Source organism: Lutra lutra, chromosome 4 (assembly GCF_902655055.1).
Source record: "Lutra lutra chromosome 4, mLutLut1.2, whole genome shotgun sequence".
Lineage (NCBI taxonomy): Eukaryota > Metazoa > Chordata > Mammalia > Carnivora > Mustelidae > Lutra > Lutra lutra.
The window spans coordinates 63,539,757-63,567,178 of record NC_062281.1 but is presented as its reverse complement, the minus strand read 5'-3'; the positions used below and the strand labels follow the sequence as shown (position 1 = coordinate 63,567,178).

The 27,422-nt window shown below is 39.7% G+C and overlaps 2 protein-coding genes across 10 annotated transcripts in view; one reads left to right on the top strand and one right to left on the bottom strand.

The window, feature by feature from the left end:
* Positions 1 to 27,422, bottom strand: part of NCOA2 (nuclear receptor coactivator 2) — a 298,877-nt gene that overhangs the window by 150,086 nt on the left and 121,369 nt on the right. The gene's annotated exons all lie outside the window — the stretch shown is intronic.
* On the top strand, positions 279 to 2,104 carry LOC125098983 (syntenin-1-like). The gene has a single exon (XM_047728310.1). The coding sequence runs from the start codon at positions 339 to 341 to the stop codon at positions 1,233 to 1,235; it is 897 nt and encodes a 298-aa protein (XP_047584266.1). The 5' UTR covers positions 279 to 338; the 3' UTR covers positions 1,236 to 2,104.

The window sequence follows — 27,422 nt, the reverse complement described above, 5'->3', positions numbered from 1 at the left end:
CCCTTGAAAGTCTAGCACAGCCCAAAAATTAACCCTCACATATATGGTCAAATGGTTTTTGACAAAGGTGCCAAGACCATTCAATGGGGTCCTTATATTTGTCTTTTCAACAAATGGTGCTGGGAAAATCAGATATTCACATACAAAAAAAAAAAAAAAAAAATTAGACTCTTGGTTTACATATACAAAACTAACTTAAGAGTAGGTCAGAGACCTTAACAGAAGAGCTAAAACTAAAAAAGTCTTACAAGAAAACATAGGGGGCCGCCAGTTACCGGAGGCAGCGGGGCGGCGACAGCGGTGAGCGGGTCCTTGTGGCCTAGAAAAATCCTGCAAAAATGTCTCTGTACCCATCTCTTGAAGACCTGAAGGTAGACAAAGTTATTCAGGCTCAAACTGCCTTTTCCGCAAATCCTGGCAACCCAGCAATTTTGTCTGAAGCTTCTGCTCCCATCTCTCAAGATGGAAATCTCTATCCTAAATTGTATCCAGAGCTCTCCCAGTACATGGGCCTGAGTTTAAATGACGAAGAAATCCGTGCAAATATGGCCGTGGTCCCTGGAGCACCAGTTCAGGGGCAGTTGGTAGCAAGACCTTCCAGTATGAACTATATGGTGGCTCCTGTAACTGGTAATGATGTTGGAATTCGTAGAGCAGAAATTAAGCAAGGGATTCGTGAAGTCATTTTGTGTAAGGATCAAGATGGAAAAATTGGGCTCAGGCTTAAATCAATAGATAATGGCATATTTGTTCAGCTGGTCCAGGCAAATTCTCCAGCCTCATTGGTTGGTCTGAGATTTGGGGACCAAGTACTCCAGATCAATGGGGAAAACTGTGCAGGCTGGAGCTCTGATAAAGCACACAAGGTACTCAAACAGGCTTTTGGAGAGAAGATTACTATGACTGTTCGTGACAGGCCCTTTGAACGGACAGTTACCATGCATAAGGATAGTATTGGACATGTTGGCTTTATCTTTAAAAATGGAAAGATAACATCCATAGTGAAAGATAGTTCTGCAGCCAGAAATGGTCTTCTCACAGAACATAACATCTGTGAAGTCAATGGGCAGAATGTCATTGGGCTGAAGGATTCTCAAATTGCAGACATACTGTCAACATCTGAGACTGTAGTTACTATTACAATCATGCCTGCTTTTATCTTTGAACATATTATTAAACGGATGGCACCAAGCATTATGAAAAGCCTGATGGATCATACCATTCCTGAGGTTTAAAAGTCATGGCACAATGGAAACTTCACTGAACTCCAGTTTACTTCTTGGGCAACTTAACTTTATATTATGCACATGAAGCTTTCTAGGAGCCAGAAAGCATATGCTGCATGAAGACCTTTCTATCTTACATTATGGCTGGGAATCTTACTGTCTTGATTGGATATCTTATTCACACTTCAAGATTGTTGTAGCCTTATCCTGGTTTTACTGATGTAAAACTTTGGACAGATTTTAACTGATTTTCATTGAGTAGTTTCTCTTCTGGAAACCTGATGCTTTTACAAGCCATTATCATTAGAATGACTGATACAGGCTTAGCTCTGTGTTAGAACCAATCACCTTTATCTTACATATCAAGTAGTGCTGTTCATATTACTTTAGTTCTATGGTATAATTGCATTTTTAATGTGTAACCATAGTACATGTAGAATGACTGCTTTTGATGTTTTTTTAGTTCTGTGTGTGTGTGTAAAATACCAATTAAGTACACTGGTTTCATTCCATGTAAGCATTATACAGTGTATGTAGGTTGCTAGAGATTGTGATCATCATCATTTAATTGTAACTACCTTTACTTAATATGCTTCAACTGTCGCCTTAACCGTGTTAAGCATCTAGAATAAAAGCCAAAATATAACTATTGCTGCCTTTCTAAAACCCAAAATGCAGTTCTGTGTTAAACTGAAATGTACACTAGCCCAGAACAATGTATTGGTACATACTGAGCTATAGCATAGCTGCTTAGTTGCATTTGAGATTTTCTAGTCAATTGTGTAATGGAAATTTCTTTCTTCTAAAACTTACTGATATTACTTTCTGAGAAATGATTCACTGTATATTAAATGTAAAAATTCTTATACCAAATAGGATAAAGCTTTGACTCCCTTTATTCATTTGTAGATTAAGTGGAATAATACCTAATTTTTTTTTAATTTTTTTTTATTTATTTTTTTTTTAAAGATTTTATTTATTTATTTGAGAGAGAGAGATCACAAGTAGGCAGAGAGGCAGGCAGAGAGAGAGGAAGGGAAGCAGGCTCCCTGCTGAGCAGAGAGCCTGATGTGGGACTCGATCCCAGGACCCTGAGATCATGACCTGAGCCAAAGGCAGTGGCTTAACCCACTGAGCCACCCAGGCACCCGGAATAATACCTAATTTTGTCTCTAACATTCTGTAACCTCACTGCTTTGGGGTGGTCTTAGGATGTTTCCCAGGTAATCTGTTCCATTTCCTGACCCCTCCCTACAAAATGGAAGTGACACTTTATCCTGATTTTTTTCTTTATGGTTTATGCCTATTTCATCTTAATTAAATACGTATAAATAAAAAAAAAAAAAAGAAAACATAGGGGGAAATGTCATGATAGTAGGTTCCGTAATCCAACAGATTTTTCAGATGTAACACCAAAAGCACATGTAACCAAAACAAAACAAAACAAAACAAAAAAAGAAAGAAAGAAAGAAAAAAAAAGTTGGGGTGCCTGGGTAGCTCAGTGAGTTAAGCTTCTGCCTTTGGCTCAAGTCATGATCTCAGGGTCCTGGGATCAAGTCCTGCATCCAGCTCTCTGCTCATCGGGGAGCCTCTCTCTGCCTGCCTGCCTGTGATCTTGCCTTGTCAAATAAATAAATAAAATCTTAAAAAAATTTAAAAATAGTTAAGCCAGACTTCAAAATTAAAAGCTTCTGTGCACCAAAAGATATTACCAACAGAATAAATAGGCAATCTATGGAATGGGAGAAAAGTATTTGCAAATCATATATGTGATAAGAGATCAATATCCAATATACAACATAAATAAACAGTTTGATTTTAAAAAATGGGGAAAGGATTTGAACATGCACTTCTCCAAAGAAGATATACAAATGGCCAATAAGCACATAAAAGGATGCTCAACCTCAATAGTCATTAGGGAAATGAAAATCAAAGCTACAAGGTACCATGTCACATCTACTAGGATGGCTATATTCAGAAAACTAGAGGGACACCCGGGTGGCTCAGTCAGGTAAGCATCCAACTCTTGATGTCAGCCCAGGTTTTGATCTCAGGGTCATGAGTTCAAGCCCCATTCTGGGCTCCACGCTGGGCATGGAGCCTACTTTAAAAAAAACACACACATACTAGCTAACTAAAAAACAAGTATTGGCAAAGATGTGGAGAAACTGGAACCCTTGTGCATTGTTGTTGGCCTATAAAGTGACACAGCCACTACGGAAAACTGGATGGTGATTCCTCAAAAGAATTGAAAATAAAATGACCAAATGACTCTTCTGGGTACGTAGTCCAAAAAACTGAAAGCAGGGACTTGAACAAATATTGATACACCTATGTTCATAGCAGCATTATTCACAATCGCTTCAAGGTGGAAACCCCAAGTGTCCACCGACAGATGAATGGATAAATAAAGTATGACACGTACATACGATGAAATACTATTCAGTTATAAAAAGGGAGGAAATGTGGACACATGCTACAAGATGGATGAACCCTGAGGACATGCTAAGTGAAATAAGTAACTAGAGGTTAGAACCTCTAAATGAGCTTCCCAGAATGGTCAAGTTCACACAGAGGAGACCAGTGTTTGCCAGAGAAAGGAGGGGAGAAGGAATGGGAAGACAGTGTTCAGTGGGTGCAGACTTTCAACTGAGTAAGACAAGTCTGGAGACAGATACTGCTGATGGTTATACAACAATGTGAACATGCTTAATGCCACAGAACTGTACACTTAAAATGGTTAAAACGGTAATTTTGTTATGTATATTTTACCCACAATTTATTCTAAGGAGTCTACTATATCTATCCCTGAGTTAGAGAATGTAAAAAATGTCGTCATATTTGGAATTTTGCTTACATTTTCAACAGTATCATTATTGCCTCAATGAAAGCATATTCTCTGTCAGCTGCCAAAAAAGAAAAGATTTACCCTGACTCATAAAAAAGAAAACAATAAGAAGTAATACCTTTAGACCTCAGTGGTTAGACCGAAATTATCCCTGGCCTCTAAGGAGGGAAGCCAAAGGACAACACACACACGTGACTATGCCTTTACGAATGACCACGTCTGGTCTGTTCTATAATGATTATAACCCCCGGCAGACAGTCTCTCTTTTGCTGCCCTCCCTGCTGCTCCCTTGCAGTATATTCAATAACCTTCTATCTCCTTTTTAAAGAAATGATTATAAGCCCCAAGTCTGGTTTAGCTGCCTGCTGTGTGCCCACGGTTTCAAGTGATTCATGTTCATTTACTATTAGTCCAATAAGTAGAATTACCACCAAAATTTTGGAGTATTTTCTGCCAGACTTACAAAATAAAGATAAAACCATGTGTTAACTAAGCAAGAGAACCTCAACAAAAAGGTCAGAGAACAATTTACTCATTTCGGAAGTGAGAAAATGAAGAGTAAGTTAGGTATCTAAGATCCTCCTTAATTAAAGCAATGAGAAAGCTCACAGAGGTAACTCTACACAATCTCAGCTAATACACGATTCTATTACTTCTACTTATTTGTACTTTACTGTAGAATAAAGTAACTGATCTATACGAATATGACGACAAAAATGCTGGAGCACAAAAATGAGACTCTCAAGGCTAAACCCTATCACGGAATGCACAAAGTCTGGCAAACGCACAGTGCACGCTTAGTCACCACTTCTCCTGAGGTACAGCAGACACTGCTAATTAATCACTTCTGAGCCTGTATGTGGCCTCTCAATTCTTCTCAACACAGCACTCCAGGCAATCACTATAATCAATAGGAGCTGGCACCAGAGATGAAGTCTGCTTGCCATCCCAACACCAGGGTGGGAATGGGAGAGGGATCTGGGGCGGCCAAGAATCACCGAGGAGATGCAGTAGAGAGTCTCTCCTAGGGGAGAGAGGATATCAACACAACACAGCACAACAGATTTTGCAACAGTAGCTTGCCACAAGAACGGGATCAGAATCTGTTGGTTTGACGCAGCCCCCTCTTCTATGAAGCCTGTTTCAGACACCAGTAAAGACCCGGCCACGCCCTCAGTGACATAATAAACTCTGTAGTTCTTTGAAAATAGAGCTTTTATACTTGACAGGACTGAAGAAGCGAGGGGCACAATTTGGTATATGTTCCTGGAATTTTGTTAGAAAAATGCCTTGCTAGTAAAAGAAAATCTTCCCCGGCAGGAGAGGAAAGGTTTCCAGATTGGCCAACTACTCACCACCTGTCCTTCCAATTTTGCTGCTTCCTCCTGGGTTCTACTGAAACTGCATTCCCCACTGTTCCTGGAAACCAGCTGGCAGAAGGGGGGGGCAGAGAAATGGAGGCAAATTTGCAAGTGACAAAAAGTTTTTCAAAGATAAGATCTAGGCCAGCCTGCCATTGCTCTGGAGTGGATCTTGACCAGAATGGGAGCCAAAGTGTAGCCTTTTCATTGTATATGGAAGATTCCAAGCCACAGCCATGTTATCCAGTCAGGCCCAACCACGAAGAGGCAGTTTTATTGTTTTTAATGTTTTATGATATTCTCCCCCATCCCACAAACATGGCCAATTTCATCATAAAGGGACCCCATTCTTTATAAGCAAGACATCCTACTCAGATGACATCAGGTTAAAACTACTTAGTAGACTAAAGAGAGGGAAAGAAAGCACTAAAGACACGTTTTTAGAAATCAGGCACATTTAGCACTGACCATGTGCCAGGCACGGGCCTAAGTTTTTTTTTATTGACACTCTTATCTGTTTTCCTCACCACAATCCTATGGGGCTGGGACTATGATTTCTCCCAATTTACAGGAAACTGAGGCATAGGGAGGTCAAGTACGGCTAGTAAGTAAAAGGGCCAGAAGCTGCATTTGCGCAGTCTGGTTCCGCAGTCTGTGCTCTTAGCCACTGTATTTATACACAAAAAGCAGAAAGGCACACATGCTCCGTGATTGCCAAGTACTCCGGCACTGTGCCAGCTAAGGGCTTTGCATGTGGGGTGTCACTGGTTCCTTCAAATACCACATGAGGTGGGTTTAATCTTCCCCTTTCAGAGACAAAAACACCGAGGGTCAGTGAGGTTAAGTAACTTATTCAAGGTTACACAATAGGAAGATTGCCAAACACCAGTTACTTACTGGGGGCCAACCACACATGCCAGCCACTGTACTATATCCAGCCACTGCATTATATCTGTAATCCTCTCAACAGCCCTGTAACAGAGGTGCTCATTTGCCCCCATTTTACAGCGGAGAAAAATGAGGCTTAGAAAAAGGCTGGATAGTTTGGTTAGAGTCAGATTAGTAAGAAGAAAAATTCTAAGACCAGTGGAGTCCAAAGCCCGAGTTCTTCCCCTCAGGAGGCTGGTATAAAGAAATGTTTATACCTCGGCCACCATGTATACAGCGCTGTAGGGGCGTGCAGGTGACTCGGCTCCATTCAGTAAACTCAGGGTATAAAGGGGGACAAAGAAGTGTTACACAAATCACTATAGTTTCCCAACATGTAGTCATCAACCATTCACTGAGATCCTTCCTATGTGTGGGGCAATGGGGGACACGTTCACAGAGGGCAGCCAGGGACTGTCCCGCTCCTTGCCAGACCTTCAGACATGTGGCAGGACTCCAATCCCTGTGACGGCCCCAACAGCGCCCTCCACCCCCCAGGAACGCGCAGAATCACGGGCCTTCCCGAGAACCTAAGAAGCCCTGTTTTCTTGCCACTTCCTCCAAGCCCTGTACAATCTGGCCTCTATCAGAACATGTTTTTCAACACTTGGCTTCATTGACACGGCACTGTTAGGCTTCTCATCCTATCTGCCTCACCTATGCTGGGCCCACTTCTCTCTGCCACCAAGCCAAAAAGGGGGAAAAAAAAAAGGAAAGAAAAAGAAGGAGGAAGGAAGGGAGGAGGGAGAGAGGGAGGGAAAGAAGAAGGGGGAAGAGAGGGGAGGGGAGAAAGAGAGAGGGAGAAAGCAAGCCCGCCCAGCACTACTTGAGTAACCTCATTGGTTCTCTTCCCCACACAGCCCCTCCTCGCAGCTAGTATCTGCAGATGCAGTTTCATCCATCTCATCTGTAGACCGGGGGTGGGGGGGGTGGGGGGGTACGGACGGACGGGGACACACACACACACACACGACACGGACGGACACGCACACCACGACGACGACGATGACGACGACCACCTGCATTTACACTTGCAGCCCCATGATACCACCTCCGCCCCAGGGCCCAGCTTCCAGCTGCTCACAGGCCTCAGACCCCAGCTATGGCAAAATGGCGCTCCTCCCCTTTCCGAGGAAGCCCCTCCTCCCACATCTGCTGCCTCAAAGTCTCTGTTGCTGGTAAGCTCTTCTAACTCTTTTCTCTCTCCATCTTCAAACCCAGTCCAGGATCTTTAGATTCTACTTTTGCAGCTTGTCTTGCAAAAAAGCACCAGCTTCTGTTCAATCTCTCTGCGACTACCAGGATTTCCTTCTCTCTTAGCAGGCTTCTCCAGGAACTTCTCCCTGTGTCAGGTTTCTCCCTCTCTCAACTTACCCTTAGGGCCAGTATCAAATTCTACCTCCATGGTTCTTTCAGGCTGAACACAGGATGGAAATTAACACAGAGTACTGAGGATTAAGTGTGATAATTACAGTAATCGACTACCATATTTCTTAACACATGGTAGGACTCAATAAACGTTGTCTCTCTCCTTTTACTTTTACTCTCTGTGAAATCAAACAGGAGCCTGGCCATTGTTGTCCACCAAACAGTCCCCTAGCTCCACAGTCTCACTTCCGGCCAAACCAGAGTACAGTATTCTCAGACGTGGCCTGACACTTCCCTGTGGCCACCACGTTCACACCCTTCTACTGACCTCTCCTGCCATTCATGCCAATGTAGATGTCTACAGACCCTCCAACGTTTATCATCTCAATGGCCTCCTCCTCAAGAAGTTGTCCCTAAGCCCCTTCACTCGAGGGAGACCTTTCCCAGGGTGGCTGGCTGGCTCAGTCAGTAGAGTATGCGAATCTTGATTTTGGGGTTGTGAGTTCAAGCCCCACACAGGGTGAGGAACCTACTTTAAAAAAAAAAAAAAAAAAAAAATAGCCCTTTACCCTTTCCCAATGCCCAGAAACCATCAAACTAATCTGATATCAACTTTCAGTAAAGCTATAAATATTTATTAATCACTTAATATGCGCCAAGCAATGTATCAGAACCTGAGGGCACAAATGTAAAAAACTACTGTATTCTTGGTGTATCATGGTTATTATAGTCCACATACTTATCATACCCTAAGTAAATTATAAACTTGAAAGTGGTCCAATCCTATGATTATAAGCTCTCTGATGTCAAAGTCTGTGTATTACTCATCTTTGTATTCTCTATAGCACTGATTAAGATACCTTGGTATGTAATATAAATTGCTATACTGGATGGCAACCATAATAATTTTGTTATATTTCAATATCATTTCCAGAGACTTTTATGGGGTTTCATAATGAAAAACTATTACTAAAACACATGTGAAAGAAATTACTATTATTTGTAAATTTTCAGATGAAAAAATTATTATTATATAGCTATTAGGTGTTTAAAAGTTTACTGCGATTTAAACATAAAACTAGGATTAGAATTTAAAATCTTAGATAATGGTGCCCAAATTTTAGAGTCTAAAGAATGCGTCAAAGCAGGGGCGCCTGGGTGGCTGAGTTGTTAAGCATCTGCCTTTGGCTCAGGTCATGATCCGGGGTCCTGGGATTGAGCCCTGCCTCAGGCTCCCTGCTTGGCGGGAAGCCTGATTCTCTCTCTCCTTCTCCCTCTCCCACTTGCACTGCTTGTGTTCTGTCTCTCGCTGTGAGCTGTGACTCTCTCTGTCAAATAAATAAAATCTTAAGGAAAAAAAAAAGGAAGAAGAAGAAGAATATGTCAAAGCAATGAATAAGACAAACTTCCCCAAATCCTCAATCCTTCTACTAACATTTCCTATGTATTTCTGTGTTTTGTAATTGAGGGGAGATGTCCCATGTTGAAGTCTAATGGCTGATATGCACTGTGCCATATATAAATGAGAAATTAAATGGACTAAATAAAGAACAAATTCACTGCACTGAGTCCCTGTCTCAGGTGTGAAACACAAGACTTATTAGTCAGAAGGATAAGGCAAATATAAAGTGTGAAGAAAATCTGACAGAAAACAACTACTTGAACTCTTCCCTCCATATTCAATATCTCTAAGAAATAGAACACGGTCCTCTGTAACAAAGTTATCTAAAATTAATTGAGAGGCAGTCACTCCAGTAGCTTAGCTATTATAAATATATGGCTACATGCTCAGAGAGTGGAAATAAATCTTAACATTTCAAATATATTATTTCTGCACCCTACTACTTTCAAATGAGTTTTAATTCTGTTTCAACAGGGTAGGGCTTAATGAGGATTAGCGGCCTATTTATTCTTGGTGGTGACCTAGGCATTACACCTAATCATTTGCTTTAAAAAGAACAATGAAGAACAAGTCAATAGTTTAAATGTTCAACTTCAGGGAGCCTGGGTGGCTTAGTCGGTTAAGCCGACTTGTCTGCCTTCAGCTCAGGTTATGATCCCAGGGTCCTGGGATGGAGCTCCACACTGGGCTCCCTGCTGAGTGGGGAGCCTGCTTCTCCCTTTCCTTTTGCTGTTCTCCCTGGCTCATGCTCTCTCTCACTTTCTTTCTCAAAAAAAAAAAAATAATAATAATAATAAAATAAAATCTTAAAAAAAATTATTGTTGGGGCGCCTGAGTGGCTCAGTGGGTTAAGCCGCTGCCTTCGGCTCAGGTCATGATCCCAGGTCCTGGGTTCGAGCCCCACATCGGGCTTTCTGCTCAGCAGGGAGCCTGCTTCCTCCTCTCTCTCTGCCTGCCTCTCTGCCTACTTGTGATTTCTCTCTGTCAAATAAATAAATAAAATCTTAAAAAAAAAAAAAAATTATTGTTAAATGTTCAACTTCAAGTGTTAAGTATCATAACCACAACTAAACAGTAAACTTGGGATGCCTGGCTGGTTCAGTAGGTAAATCATGTGATTCTTTTTTCTTTTTGAGAGAGAGAGTGAGCAAGCATATACAAGCGGGTGGGGGGTGGGGTGGGGGGGTGGACAGAGGGGCTTGTTCGTTCGGTAAAGCATATAACTTTTTTTTTTTTTTTGAGAGAGAGCGAGCAAGCGAGCAAGCAAGCACATGCAAGCTGGGGAGGGACAGTGCGGGGTAGGCAGAGGGAGAAGGAAAGAGAGAGAATCTTAAGAAGGCTCCACACCCAGCATGGAGCCTGACACAGGGCTCAATCTCATGAGATCATGACCTAAGCCGAAATCAAGAGTCTGACCCTTAACCGACTGAGCCACCCAGGTGCTTCACCCCTTTTTTGCTGGGGTGGGGGGAGGCGTGTGACTCTTGATCTTGGGGTTGAGTTCAAGCCCCATTCTGGGTGTAGAAATTACTTAAAATCTTTAAAAACAAAAAATAAAAATAAACAGTAAACTTAAAAAATTAGTGAACAGTACATTAATATCTATCTCACACTTTTAAGATGCTAAAGGCTATCAATTTGTTTTCCTTAAAAGCATGACCAATATCACTCATTTTGAAAAGAAACTTATTCCTTAAATAACAGACCTTTTAAGTTCCCAGATTTAAAAAAAATTAACTAAAAATGTTTAAAAAGAGCTTACCAAAAAAGAGAAGAATCACTATAATTACTGAAGCATGAACTGGTAAGTGAACAAAACAGCCACTTTATTAGGAAAAGCCACACTATCTGGGTTCCTAGGATAGGTCATGGTAAAGATAAAACAGCATATTGTATAAAAGGGGAATATTCAAAGCTAACCCCATCCCTTCATGATATGACAATATGCTTTAAGAGAAAAGATGAAGAAATGACAAAATCATATGCCTGCTCTAGTTGAAAGGAAAAGGTCAGGATATGGCAAATAGTGACTACGGTGGCAAAACACTGCAGTAAAACTTGAATCTTAGTTTAGTAAAACTTCTAAAGCTAAATCAAAAAACCCTCAGTACTTACAGCACACATTATAAAAATACTTGTAGCAAAGAAATTAGCAAGGACCTCATACTTTAATACCTTTTTAAATATCAAAGCTTCAAATTAAAGTAATTTTAAGAACTGCTAATGTTTATTGAGTGCTAACCAAGTGCTAAGCCTAGTGTTAAGCACTTTACACACATTATCTCATTTAATAACAACCCTATGAAGCAGATATTTATATTCTCCCCATTTGTCAAAGTTTGAATTCACACCCAGAATCTGACTTGGTTCTTTAACTACTACAGTAATATATACTGTATTAACATATATGTGTTTACGTATATATATTAACATGTGGTTCTTCAACCATGCATTAATATTGTATTAACTTGCATGTAAATTTAATGACCAAGCACATACACACAGTAATTAATATGCCTAATCCTCTTGTCAAATGGGAGTAACCATCTGGATTACTCAAATCTGATCTATACACATTAAAGTAGTTTTACATGGAGAAATGGGGAGAGGCACGGTAATGATAACTGGTTCCAGACATGGAAAAAGGAAACGAGAGTTACCCTTACTGCATTTCTTGGAATCATAACCCACACAGAGGCATGGCTGGGATCACTGTGGGAGGCGTACATGGGCACCACTGCCCATCCTCAGGCAAACCATGGTCTCTCAATAGGCTGGAGATGTAATGAGACATTGCAGGTTCGATTCCAGACCACCACAATAAAACCAGTACCGCAATAAAGTGAATCAAATGAAATGTTTTTCAGAGCATATAGACGAAAGTTATGTTTACACTATACTATAATCTATTAAGTGTGCAATAGCATTATGTCTAAAAAAATATAAAGACACTAATTAAGAATTCTCCCTTGCTAAAAAAGTGCTAACCATTGTCTGAATTTTCAGTGAGTAGTCATCTTTTTGCTGGTGAAGGCTGGACTGGTTACGGCAATTTCTTAAAATAAGACAACAATTAAGTTTCCTGCCTTGATTGACCTCCTTTTGCCAATGATTTCTTTCTAGCACGCAATGCTATTTGACAGCATCTGACCCATAGAACTTCTTTCAAAATTAGGGTCAATTCTCTCAAACCTTGCCACTGCTTTATCAACAAAGCTTATGTAATATTCTAAATTCTTTGTTGTCATTTCAACAACTGTCACAGCATCTTCACTAGGAGTGAACTCCATCTCAAGAAATTGCTTTCTTTGCTCAACTATAAGCAGTCAGTCCTCATCTGTTCAAGATTTGTCATAAAATTGTAGCAATTCAATCATATCTTCAGGCTCCACTTTTTATTCTAGTTCTTGCTATTTCTTTTCTTTTTTAAAAAAGAGAGAGAGAGCAAGAGCAGGAACACAAGAGGGGGAGTGAAAGAGGGAGAAGCAGGCTTCCACTGAGCAGGGAGCCCGATGAGGGGCTCGATCCCAGGATCCTGAGATCATGACCTGAGCCGAAGGCAGATGCTTAACAACTCCGCCACCCAGGCACCCCAAGTTCTTGCTATTTCTACTACACCTGCAGTTCCTCCACTGAAGTCCTGAACCCCTCAAAGTCATCCATGAGAGTTGGAATCAACTGCTTCCACATTCCTGTTAATGTTGATATTCTGACCTCTCCCCATGAATCATACATGTTCTCAATGGCACCTAGAACAGCGAATCCTTTCTAGAAGGTTTTTAGTCTAGTTTGTCCAGATCCATCAGAGGGCTCTCGATCTATGGCAGCTAAACTTTAAGAAATATACTTCTTACATAATAAGACTGTAAAGTCAAAATCACTCCTTGATCGATGGGCTGCAGAATGGATGCTGTGTTGGCACATGTAGTTTACAGCCTGTCTCAGCTTTCCTCACTGACCTTCCTCATTTCTAGCTTTTGATTTCAAGTGAGAGACAAGGAACTCTTCTTTTCACTTGAACAATTAGAGGCCATTGTAGGGTTATTAACTGGCCTAAAGTCAGTATTGGTGTCTCAGGAAATAGGGAGGCCGGAGCGAAGGGAGAGATAGAGGTAAGGGACCAACTGATCAGTCCATTTATCCATTAGGTTTGCCATCTTATATTTGCAAATGACATATCCAGTAAAGGGTTAGTAGCCAAATGTATAAAGAATCTATAGGGATGCCTTGGTGGCTTGGTCAGTTGATTGTCTGCCTTTGGGTTGGCTTGTGATCCTGGGGTCCTGGGATTGAGTCCTGCATCGGGCTCCTTTTATTTTTTTAAGTTTTTTTTTTTTTTTTTTTTTTTTTTTTTGACAGATAGAGATCACAGGTAGGCAGCGAGGCAGGCAGAGAGAGAGAGGCGGAAGCGGGCTCCCTGCCGAGCAGAGAGCCCGATGCGGGGCTCGATCCCAGAACCCTGGAATCATGACCTGAACTGAAGGCAGAGGCTTTAACCCACTGAGCCACCCAGGCGCCCCCCCCCTTTTTTTTTTTTTAAGATTTTACCTATTTATTCAACACAGAGAGAGAGAGATCACAGTAGGCAGAGAGGCAGGCAGAGAGAGAGGACGAAGCAGGCTCCCCGCTGTGCAGAGAGCCCGATGAGGGGGGCTCGATCCCAGGACCCTGAGACCACGACTTGAGCCAAAGGCAGAGGCTTTAACCCACCCTGGTGCCCCGTGCATCAGGCTCCTTGCTCAGTGGGGAATCTGCTTCTCCCTCTGCCTGCTGCTCCCCCCTGTTCATGCTCCCTCTTTCTCTTAAAAAAAAAAAAAAAAAAAAAAAAAAAAAAAAAAGAACCTATACAACACAACACCCAAGAAATGAATAGTCCAATTTAAAAAATGGGCAGAGGGGCACCTGGGTGGCTCAGTGGGTTAGGCCGCTGCCTTCAGCTCAGGTCATGATCTCAGGGTCCTGGGATCGAGTCCCGCATCAGGCTCTCTGCTCAGCAGGGAGCCTGCTTCCCTCCCTCTCTCTCTCTCTCTCTCTCTGCCTACCTCTCTGTCTACTTGTGATCTCTCTCTGTCAAATAAACAAATAAAATCTTTAAAAATAAATAAATAAATAAATAAATATAATAAAAAATGGGCAGAAGGGCGCCTGGGTGGCTCAGTGGGTTGGAGCCTCTGCCTTCAGCTTGGGTCATGATCCAGCAATTGCATTACTAGGTATTTACCTAAAGGATACAAAAATACTAATTCTAATTAATTAATTAATTATAAAATATGAATAAACTAATTCAAATTAATTCAAACACATGCTCCAATGTTTCTAACAGCATTATTTACAACAGCCAAATTATGGAAGCAGCCCGTGTCCATCAACTGATGAATGGATAAAGAAGTGTGATATGTATATGTGCACACACACAAATGGAATATTACTCAGCCATAAAAAGAATGAAATCTTGCCATTTGCAATGACATGGGTAGAACTAAAGAGTATAATGCTAAGCAAAAGAAGCCAGTCAGAGAAAGACAAATACCATATGATTTCATTCATATGTAGAATTTAAGAAACAAAACAAACCAGAGAAGGGGAAAAAAAGACAGAGAGGCAAAGAAACAGACTCTTAACTACAGAGAACAAACTGATGATTACCAGAAGGGATTAAAACAGATGCTGGGCATAAGGAGTGCACTTGTGGTGAGCACCAGGCGATGTACAGAAAGTGTGGAGTACTGTACACCTGAAACTAATATTACACTGTGACCACTCACTAGAATTCAAATAAAAACTTAAAAAAAAAGTTGCCCCCTTATAGGGGCACAGTTCACAGCACCCCAAAATAATAACAGTACTATCAAAGATCACGGATGACCAGGACAAATATAACAATAATGAAAAAGTTCAAAGTATTGTGAGAATTACCAAAATATGACCCCGAGACACAAAGTACGCAAATGCTGTTGGAAGAATGGAGCTGATCAACTTGCCTGATTCAGAGTTTGATGCCACAGACCTTCAATTTGTAAAAATTCAATAAAGTGAAGCACAACAGAACAAGGTACGCCTGTATACAAGTGTGGGGAAAAGGGAGGGAGCACAAGAGGCCAGGGAGGCAAGTGCTATCTGGCTAAAAGTCAGCTGGTGATAAATGTGGGAGGAAGGAAGAAGGCCTGAGAAAGCAGTCTTAACTTCAACCTTGATCGGAAAAAGACTGTAACTCTTTTATCTTTAAGGACATGAAGTACTAAGCAAGCAGAGTAATCACTCTCACGTCTATGGTTATGATCATTTTTAGAAAAAAGAAAAAGCCATGTTTAAGCCTCTTATTTTTTGTAAGTTTATTTATGTATTTTTATTTTCAGCAATCTCTACACCCAATGTGGGGCTCAAACGTACAACCCTGAGATCAAGAGTCCTACGCTCTTCCAACAAGCCAGCCATGCACCCCTAAGCCTCTTACCTTTTATGGCACCATTTTCCTTTTGTTCCAAAAATCAAGAGTTAGTCAAATGCATATAGTTGAATTAGGGCTGTCAACTATACATGGGTCTATCAAAGTTTAGCTAAAAGTCTGAAACTTACTGAAATAATTTCTTAAAAATAATACAAAGATACGTATGTCTCCACAGAAATCAAATTTAACAACTCTTCTAACTGAATCAGAAAATATGTGTTTATACTTTTAAATAGAATAGGACACAGTATACGTTCCTTATCTCAAATAGGTCACTAAATGTATGTGAAATGTTTTTCACATGTCAAATACTATTTTCCTATTAAATGACCACGTCATATTGGACAAGTATGCTCCCATAAAAAAGAAAAATCACATTGATGGGTTGAGCTAAGAATTTGGAGAGATCTGACCACATGCTGAAGAAGTGTATATTCCAGCAGGGGTCTGCGAACCATCAGTTATGCCCACTGGTTTAAGTCTATCTCTTCTAAAAATCAAAAGCAATAAAAAATGATCAGAGCATGGCCTCGTTAGCTGACCCCTCTCCATTTTGGACAATGAAAACTCAGGTAGCAGAGCGATACAGAAAGAAATTATGATACTCCCCACTTCCCTTAACAGAGTCTATTACTTAGGCTTAGGATTGCATAATCCAGATGTGGAGGATATATTTTAAGATGGTTTCTAAGAAAATTAAGACAAAGCTATTTCATTGGTGTATAATATGTAAGAAGCTAATGCTTTAACTCTCTTTCAAATAATTTTAAGTGCGAACATAGCTGCAACACTCCTCAAAGGGGTTTCTTAGATTCAGCTACGCATTCAGGCTCACACAAATATCCTAAGCGACACCTGGCCCCAGTCTCCTGAGAAGAACAGAGGCAGGACACAGCTTGCTGGCAGGGAAGCAGTAGGCCCCACTCTGCTGGGGAAATACTTCCGCCGCTGGGGAAATACTTCCGCTGGACTGTGCATCCATTTAGCTCAGGTCCATGCTGGCTACATGCAGGAGGTATCCCTTTGAGATGTTTCTGCTCCAAAGAAGCCAGCATCTCTTTTACCAAGTTTATAGGCAAAGCTCCCAAGGTCCTCCTAAGGGAACTACTCATTGCTAAGAGTCACGCACCCCGGGAAGCTCAATGCTAGGGCTCCCCCATCAGGTATTTATATTCCATGTAGCCTAGTCAAGATGCGGTTTACCAATCAGGTGTCATTGTTACATACACGACGTGTTACATACACCACGTTGCCTAAAATCAAAGTTGATACATAGTCTTTTTTTTTTTTTAAGATTTTATTTATTTATTTGACAGAGAGAGAGATCACAAGTAGGCTGAGAGGCAGGCAGAGAGAGAGGAGGAAGCAGACTCCCTGCTGAGCAGAGAGCCCAATGTGGAGTTCGATCCCAGGACCCTGGGATCATGACCCGGGCGGAAGGCAGAGGCTTTAACCCACTGAGCCACCCAGGCCCCCCCAAAGTTGATACATAGTCTTATCAGATTACCAAAGGAACAGGAGGCAGAGAGTTAACCAAAGGTTAAAAATGCCAACCTGAAGTATCTGGAATATCAGTAACTATAAATCAATATGAAAAATACAACCCAATTAAAAGTGGACAAACTATATTAACAGGCAATTCAGAGGAAAGAACCCAAATGCCCAGTGTGTAACCTCAATGGCAATCAGAGAATGAATTTTAAACTAAACGGAAAATAACATTTCACACCCTTGACACTGTCAAATATTAAATCCTTATTTTATTTTATTTATTTGACAGAAAGAGACACAGCGAGAGAGGGAACACAAATAGGAGGAGTGGGAGAGGGAGAAGCAGGCTTCCTACCGAGCAGGGAGCCTGATGTGGGGCTCATTCCCATGATCCTGGGATCATGACCCGAGCTGAAGGCAGACGCTTAAGGACTGAGCCACCTGGGCGCCCTCAAATATTAAATCTTATCACATATCCTAAAGTCCAGCAATCGATCACTCTGCTAGGTAACACCCCAGACAAACTCGCCTATGTACACAAGGTGACAGGTACAAAAATATTTGCTCCTGCAATGCTTGTAATTGCAAAAAATTAGAAACAACTTAAATATTCATCCAGCGAAAACCAGACAAATAGCCAAATGTTCATATAATGGAATACTGTACATGTGCCTGACCTGTAAATACACAGATTATTTGCTCAAGAAAACTATAATGGTATTCAAAAAAGGCAAGTTGCAGAAAAATATAGACAGTGTGGTACTGTTTAAGTTTTAAAACACAGAAAACAGGGGTGCTTGGGTGGATCAGTTGGTAAAGCATCTGACTTGATTTTCGTTTAGGTCCCTCTGCCTGTTGTGAGACTGAGCCCCGAGAGAGGCTCACGCTCGGTGGGCAGTCTGTTCAAAATTCTCTCTCTCTCACTCTTGCTCTCGCTCCCTCTGCCCCTACCCCGGTGTTTGCACTCTCTCTCTCTCAAATAAATAGGTAAATCTTAAAAAAAGAAAAAAAAAAAAGAGGGGAAAAAAATGAAACACAGAAAATAATACCAAATATTATAAAAACACAAAGAGTAAAAGTAAAAAAACGAAAATAGAAGGCATGGGTAGAACAAACAACAAATTCAGGATAGCAGTTACCTGTGAGAAAAGAAGAGGAAGCTATAAATAATCCCAAAAAACAGGGGAGGGGGTGTCAAAAAAGCATTATATTTTTAAGTTGCTAAAGAAGAACAAACATTTAAAATCCAGATAAAATCGGGGCTCCTGGGTGGCTCAATGGGTTAAAGCCTCTGCCTTCAGCTCAGGTCATGATCTCAGGGTCCTGGGATCAAGCCCCACATCGGGCTCTCTGCTCAGCAGGGAGCCTGCTTCCCTCTCTCTCTCTCTCTCTCTGCCTGCCTCTCCATCTACTTGTGATCTCTGTCAAATAAATAAATAAAATCAAAATAAAAAAATAAAATAAAATAAAATCCAATTTTAGTATATGTGCTGCCGAAGCGAGCACTAAAATAAAATCCAGATAAAAAGAATGCCATCTCTTGGCTCTGATCACAGAACTTCTGAGAACACACTTGGTTCTCAGAGCACTTTGAAACTATTATTCTATGTGTAATTCTATTTTTTTTTACACTGAATTTCTCTTTCCTAACACAATCAGTAGCCTGGTCCTGACAAGCTGCCTTCTTGCTGTCAGGACCCTAAGTCCAGCTGGAATGCTGTGCCCACTGTTCTAAACTAACACTCTCCCTCACTCCTCTCCTCCCCTCCATTTCCACCCTTCAAATTCACCCTATACCAAAAGCAAAGCAATCAACATAAAATGCCATTTTGGTAATGTCACTCATCAGATCCCAAACTTTTAATCTTTGAGGGCAGCTACTGACTAGAGAATAAAAGGAAAACACTTTAACCCAGCATTTACAGGCCTCAAAACCTGGCTCTAAGCTGTATGTCTAATGGTATCTTCTACTTACTTCTCTCTGTACAAAGGGCTCTCTCTCTGGCCAATGTTCTATTCAAAGCCCTGCAGAGGCTTTGCTCATTCCCTTCTCGTCCTCTTTGTTCAAGCTGTGTCTCTTGCCTGGAACACCACCACTTCAACACCACCCCTTTTCAGGTATCCAAATCTTACCTGTCTCGTAAGGCTTTGCCCCAAGTCTTCTCTCCCCCCATAAATTCATCTCTAACCAACTGACTCTAATGTGGACTCACTCATTCATTCATTTAAGTATTTACTGGATGTACACACATGGCAGGAGACATAGTTCTAGGGTTGGTCACTCATAGAATACCTATGTATCCTACACATGAATTAAAAAATGCCTTGGTCTATCTGCAACCCTATGTTTATTGCAGCATTATTTCCAACAGCTAAATCACAGAAGCAGCCCAAGTGTCCACCAACAGATGAAAGGATAAAGAAGATGTGGTATATAGACACAATGGACTATTATTCAGCCATAAAAAGAATGAAATCTTGGGATGCCTGGGTAGCTCAGTCAGTTAAGTGGCTGCCTTTGGCTCAGGTCATGATCTCAGGGTCCTGGGATCGAGTCCTGCACTGGGCTCCTTGCTCGGTGGGGAGCCTGCTTCTTCTCTCCCTCTGCCTGCCATTCTGCCTGCTTAGGCTATCTCTCTGTCTCTGTCAGATGAATAAATAAAATCTTTTAAAAAAAATTAAAAAAGAATGAAATCTTGACATTTGCAACAACATGGATGGAGCTAGAGAGTATAATGCTAAGTGAAATTAAGCCAGTCCAAGGAAGACAAATACCATATAACTCATATGTGGAATTTAAGGAAAAAAACACAAATGAACAAAGAGGAGAAAAAAAAAAACCCAAAAAACAGAAAGAGAGACAAACTGAGAAAGACTCTTAACTGTGGAGAAAAAAACTGATGGTTACCAGAGGGGAGATAGGTAGAGGGATGGGTGAAATGCATGAAGGGAATTAAGAATACACTTATCACGATGAGCACTGAGTAATGCACAGAATTGCTGAATACTGTACACCTGAAATTAACAGTGTATATTTACTGGAATTAAAATTTTAAAAACTTGATAAAATTTTAAAAATTAAAAATAAAATACAGTTAATCATCTTTAATCACCAAAATAAAAAACACAAACAAAAACCAAAAAACCCCTGCCCTGGTCTTTTTGTTAATGTGTATGGATCTTTTGGTTAATGTATACGTCAACATCACACACCTGTAAGCTTCTTAAAGGCAAGAGGGTTTTTAGGGTTTTATCTATTTATTCTTGAGAGAGAGAAAAAGAGAGAGTGAGCATGAGTGGGGGGAGGGGCAGTGGGAGAGGGAGAAGAGACTCCCTGCTGACCCGGGAGCCTGAAGTAGGGCTGGATCCAGGGACCCCAAGGTCATGACCGAAGGCAGATGCTTAACCGACCAAGCAACCCAAGAGCCCAAAAGATCATTTTTATCTCACAGAGCAACTTACATAGTACTTTGTGGTGGTAAGGGTTCAGTAAATATTCTCTGGTTAAACAAAATCTGAAATGTTACGGTTATATTGTCTAATTTTTTAATAAAAAGTAACTAATGCTTATACTTGGGAGCTTTGAATTTTTACATTTTCTTGTGATGTACATACATATGGATACAATAAGATCAATGGACTTGGAGTCAGAAGGCCTATGTTCAAACTTGGGCTCCACTATGTACTCTCTGGCCACGTAATTCTGTCATTAACCTCCGTAAAATGAAAACATTCACACCTATCTGAGAGGACAATGTAAAATGAGTAAATTAGGAAAAGACCTATATTACTATGCTAGGAGAATATCTACCACTCAATTCACTAGTCCTACAGATACTGACTAGGTTGTTTCAATAGATGCCAATATCCCCACTTCCTAAAAGGAGAGCTTATAAAGATCCATTCTCTTTCTGCTAGGTGATAAAAATGACATCTTTGGCTAATATATGAAAGAAGAGAGGACCAACAAAAATGGCCAATTAAAGCATCTTAATTGTATATTAAATCGTAAACTCTTGTGGCCTTAAAATTATTTGAGGTCTTTATCATTCTATTTATCACATTAAGTACAGGTAGTAGGTAGGCAGGCCCTGCTAAAACACCAAGGAAACTGGTGTTTGAAAGAGAATAAAGAAGTTACAAAATTGCTCATTAGAATAAATACGATCTCAATAAAATTTTACTTCCTTTTACATAAAATTACTTTAATATCTGACTTCCTATTTTAAGTAGCATACATGGGAATTCACTAAGGATTGGCTCTGTTTTTTCAGAATTATTAACCTTTGTTATAAATCCGTACTGCTACGTTAAGTTGCCCTTGTAAGAAGCAGCTGCTTTTGAAATCAATTTCTACAATTTGGCATCTGCCCTTGTGGCCTTCAACCGGAACTCATTCATTAAACCATTATTTGCTACCTGTCCTCACCGTCTTACCAGTCCTCACCGTCTTACCAGGCCCAACTCTCCCATTCAACAGTGCCACAGATCTCTCACTGTCCCCCCCATTTCAGTGACTTGGGAAGCACATGGAGATCCATCCCTGAAAACTAATATCCAGCAGACCATCTAGCCTATAACATACCCTCTGTATTTAATGATACTCAATCTGGCCATTTTTACATGGTATCGCAACAGACAGAAATTTCTACATTTATCTTTCAGTGTGTAGGCAAAGTCTAACATTGGACATAGTCTGACTTTTTTTTTTCCTTATATCTTTTCTTCTTAGGTCACAGTTTCTATTCACAATGCAAAAATTTAGGCAACCACTACATAATTTTAAAATTATTGACTCTCATGATAGACTAGTTCAAATCCTGGATGCACTGGTTTTTATGTGTGTTGTCTTAGAAAAATCATTGACTTCTCCATGCCTCAAGTTCTTCTCCTCTGAAAGAGCAACCCCCACCACCCACCACAAAAATCTCATAAAAGTGCAATATTAAATTAGTACAAGTAAAACAGAACAGAACCTGATACAAATTCTGTACAAATTCTGTACTTTTGACAGAAAGTAACCTCAGTTACTGGAGGAATGAGCTGTTAAATATAGATTCAGTGCTTAAACAGTAAGGTTAAACAGGTATCTTTTGGGTAAATTAGGTCCTTATAAGTTTAAAAAATTATAAATACATTATTAGCTATCTACTAGCTTATCAATAAGGACAAATAATTATAATTTAATTCCAGCTTATAATTTTTATAAGGAAAAATGTTTACTAGGAAAAAATGTGGAAAATAGGGCCAAGTAAAGAAAGGAGAAAAAAAACCATATTTCCACTGTCTGAAGATAATATTTAAGATTGGAATATATTTACTCCCAGGAATTTTTCTTGAACAAATATTATTTTTAAAAAATCAATTGTATAAATTGAATCCTACCACTGGCACCTAACAGCATTACAAAAGTAGTTTTCCTAATCATTTCAGGCTTTGAAAACATGTTATTAGTAGCACCATAATATTCCAGGTTGAACTCCTATTGTACAGCAAAAGCAGACCGGGCTTTCTTAAAACAACTGCAATCACACCACTGATTCTCACATAACACATAAGCACACCTGCCACAAGAGAAGGTTATCGATCTACATTCATGCGTGTCCTGATCATTTCTATGGTACAAACACCAGCAAATTCTAATGTTCAGATCGCCAAAAACAACCACTGCAGCATCGAACTAATGAACGCAAAAACAGAGAAACAGTAAAGCTGTGGTTTCAACTTCAATGCTAATTTTCATAGGAGTATTTCTAATTTTTCACTAGGAACACAGAAGCCAATTAACACTTATCAATATACAAAACACACACATTTACATTCTGATTTAAAACAAGTCAATCTAAATTCACCCACAATAAGAAATTTTATAGATGGTTCTGTGTCAACTTTAATTTTCAATCTAATAGCCTTAAGAGTGCCTTATCAGGTAGGTTTTAAAAGGAAACATACACATACTCACTGAAATCCCAATTAATGGATTTTGCCAGGAACAACACACAGTACATTTTGATTGACTAACAGCAACCAGTGCAAATGTTTCATTTACAGAAACAATTAGGGTTAAGCCATATGATTTGATAACAAGAGCCAATGAACTGGGAAGGTGAGAACCTGGATTCATGTCCCAGCATGGCGCATTAGTATCTATGCAACAGCCAGAAAATCATTTATTAACTTTAGGCCTTAATTTTTAAAGACTTACATGATTCCTGGGCCTCTTCTAGCTCTAAAACAAAGATGCTAAGAAATAAAGATGATTACACTATAAGCAAATGACATGCAAATCACTTACTACCAGACAGCAGATGATTCTTACTAACAGAAATCATATCTTACCACCACTTTAGGTCTTTCTTGCCACCCTGGCTCCCCTACCCCTTTTAATAACAATAACAATATTAAAATTAGATATTTGGAGTTGCTTTCATTGAAGGAACTTGCATTTGCTTTTCTGGTGCACAAGGAAACCTATTCTGAAATCCACCTAATAAAGAGATATTAATATTGTTTGTTTAAATAAATGTGCTCACATAGTTAATAAAAAAGAATGCTGTATGAAATCATGCTTGAATTCATTTATTTTGAACACACACATACGAGCAATTAGTTTAAATATAAAGAAAAAGACAACTATAATGAATTACCTACCCTGTATTTATTTGGAAGTACTGTTTTGTAGGACTTTTCAAAGCAATTTAAATTAGCAACCAAAAATCTATGAAAACACTTTGGAATGCTAATTTTGTTAATGATTTGTTTGTAATATGTAGTAAAAGGGAAGATATATGAAATATATCGTGGCCCATTAAAAAAGTCAATGAAGGCATATGCCTTTTCTTTTTTTAAACATTTTCTTTTCTTTTCTTTTTTTTTTTTAAGATTTTTATTTATTTATTTGACAGAGAGAGACACAGCGAGAGAGGGAACACAAGCAGGGGGGAGCGGGAGAGGGAGAAGCATGCTTCTTGCTAGGCAGGGAGCCCAATGTGGGGCCGGATCCCAGGACCCTAGGATCATGACCTGAGCTGAAGTCAGACGCTTAACGACGGATCCACCCAAGTGCCCCCTTTAAGGATTTTCTTAAAGCAAGCAAGGAGCCCTCTCTTTGCCATCTTTCAACTAAACATTCATTTCTCATCCTGACTGTAAACAAGATGCAGTACAGTAAATGACAGATTTGGAGGCTTTTTTTAGTTAACAGAAAATAATCACCTCAAAGAAATGGGAGCAAAGCAAGCACAGAGTGCTGTCAAGGAGGCTGAGCTTATTAATACTAATTTTTTACACGTTTCAACCAACTACATGAGCCTGTAACTGGTATCTAAGTTGTAAATTTAAACTGCTCCACTTCTGTGAGGACTGTATACTGAGCAGTCATTATGTGCTTTCTTTTGTGTTCTCTGATGGGAAAACTGAGAAGCTCCTCCCCTTTTCTTAAATTAAATGCTTTAATAAAGTAAGATTTGAAAGGGAACAAATACTCAACTTCTAAAGTTGTAAATTACTAAAAGATGCTCTCACTGGAACTGACTGTGTGGAAACTACAGTGACCGAACGCTTTCCAGAGCTTATATGTTCACGCTCTCAACGTCAGTTAAGTAAAACCAGAATCATGTGGGAGTTCTGTTCTGCCAAGCTTGGACAGAGAGTGAGCAATAGCCCAGGATGGCCAGGTCCTCGTCACTGGAATGGACACACACATCACAGCCAACTGGAGCGACCAAATGATGCTTTACTTCTGCTCTCGGGTACCTGTGCACCCCCTCACGACTCATGTGCTCATAAACACGGTGCATCCAACCACCCGCTCTTTCCCTCACTCCTCCATCACACTACCCAGTGAGGGGCGTTCCTATTTAAGCCCTTTCACTCAACATGGAAAATACTTTGCACAGGAAAACATTTTGTAGAGATTCTAGTAAATTGGATAAAGATCTCAAAAAACTCTAGGGACTCTGCACATAGGTACAATTACCAAAAGAAATTATTGTAAGTATGTATTTTGAGGCGACTGAGGTCCAACTTTGGGAAATTTACCTCTAAATACTTAACAGACTGTGTTTTGAAAGTACACACTTTTTTGTTTTGTTTTTTGGTATGTCAGCATGTGCTCAGATTTGGCAGAATCTTGTGGGATCTCTGAAACTTCAAGCCTTTTCACTTTTCTCCCCTCATCTTTAAACCACCTATAAACTTTCATCATCAGTATTCTGCTGCAGGTACAGACATGGCTGAAATGCATTGATTCATCCCCGAAGGAGGGATGTTTACAGAAATTAAGCCAGATTCAGTCAAAGCAAAGCACAAGTTTCAACACGAAAACCCTACCCCCGCCTCTAAAACATCCTTAGTTGTGTCTGTCTGACTTCTTGTCTCTCCTACTCCTCCCTTCATTTTGCTCTGTCATTTTTTATGTTATCATGTACTTTTCCTTTGATGGCAGTAATTTTGAAAGGATAAAGAAATTTTCTTCTGACCACCGGTTTAATACAGCGGCCTCTTAACTGATTGGTCTAAAAGCAGAGATTACTCCACCTTCTAACATCTGTCGTGAGAGTCAGATTACAAATCAACCCAGACGAGGCGATCAAGGGGGTATATAAGAGAAGAGGGAACACAAGGGAAAGAAAAAACTAGTGGTTATAGTGGTTGAGGTCATCAGCAGAAATCATGATAGTTCTTTATCAGACACTATCTTACAAAGGGACACCATGTCAGAAATAATAAACAGTTTAATGTTAAAAAAAAAAAAGTCTCAAATTTCCTAAAGAGAAATTCTCTTTTAGATGTAAAATAATAACCCTTTTATAGTTCAATCTATGAAGACATATTTAATAATATTAAACAGAGTTAAGTATTTCCAATAAAGAAAATGATCCTTTCAACGTCCCCGTTTTTAAGTCACTTAAAGCCAGGAGAAATATTATCAGTGAAATGCATTAATTACAAACACCCTATACAATATATATAGCTACTTACACATTTTATTAGAAAAATGAGTTTATCTTTGATATTTTATATTTGAGAAAAGGACTTGTGAACTGCTTTTAATGTCTGTGTTTATAAATCTTCTAAAATTACTGCAGTGAACAAAAACGTTAATTAGTACCTATTTATGTGTTACAAAAATATACCTCCAATTTTTTAAATGATAAAAGTAGCCTAAGGCAGTCAGCAAAGATCTCAGAAATCCTAGTCTAAATGGCTTTAACTTGTAATTCATGCCAAAAAAAAAAAAGTATGTCAAGGAAACACTGAAAGAAAGCAACAATAAAAACTCGGTGAAACACTGAATTTTTTAGGCTAAATGTTCCTGATGATTCTCTAATATATACAAGCACCCTAAAGGCAATTCAGAGGTCCAACTTTACCCCATTAAAACACTGAAGTTTCCTAAGTGTCTAGAGTGTAACCTGATCATAATTGCTGTGAAGGGTAAGAGTTGACTATATGCTAAACCTTGCCATCTGTAGGCGCTTTAACACAACTCTAGTTCGGGGTGGTGTTTTTTTTTTTTTTTTTTTTTTTTTGGAGGTAGGGTCAAAAGTTTACAGTACTTATTTCCAATCACAAAATCCTTTGATTTATGTCATCTTTGAACAATTCTCAGAACAATTTTGGTACTACCCAAATGTAAATTCACAGAACACAGAGCTCTGTCCCCAAATCTATTTCACATTCATATTACAGATAGTCTTTACTGATTAAACAAATTATGTTAATTTCCACATTTGGCAAAAGGGTTGAATTTTCCCCAAAATAATTTTCCCAAAGACTCTCCTTTCAGAATGCTAGTAATTATTCTCATTTTAAGACTCGTTTAAGAAACTGAAAGCTTGTGACCCCGAAATCTATACAGAAGGTGAACCAAAAAGTATTCATACTCAGAACCTCAGGTGCATTGCTACTAAAAATTCTATTTTTCAATATGCTCACTAACCCCACTCATTCCAGCTCCACTATGTACAACAGAAAGAAACGCTGATGTACTACTCCCACCACCGGGGTTCAGCACTGAAGAGCTGATAGTGAGTTCAACCAAACAGATTTACAATACACTTAAATCTATTAAAATTTCGGTCTGCATATAAAAAAGGCAAGCCACGTCTACTAAAAAGGACACGTTACCCAGTCAAGAGACTGGCCTACAGTGCTGATGACTTTAAGTCAGTGATCAATCCAAAATTTTTAAAAGGCACAAATGCCATTTTCTAAAATTCTCATTTTCAGTTTTATTTACTTCATTTACAGTTATCAAACTTCACCTGCCAAACTCTAACTTTAATTCACAAGAAATTTCCATTAAGCTGAAATCATCACCATAAGTTCAGTAGGAGTAATGGGAAAG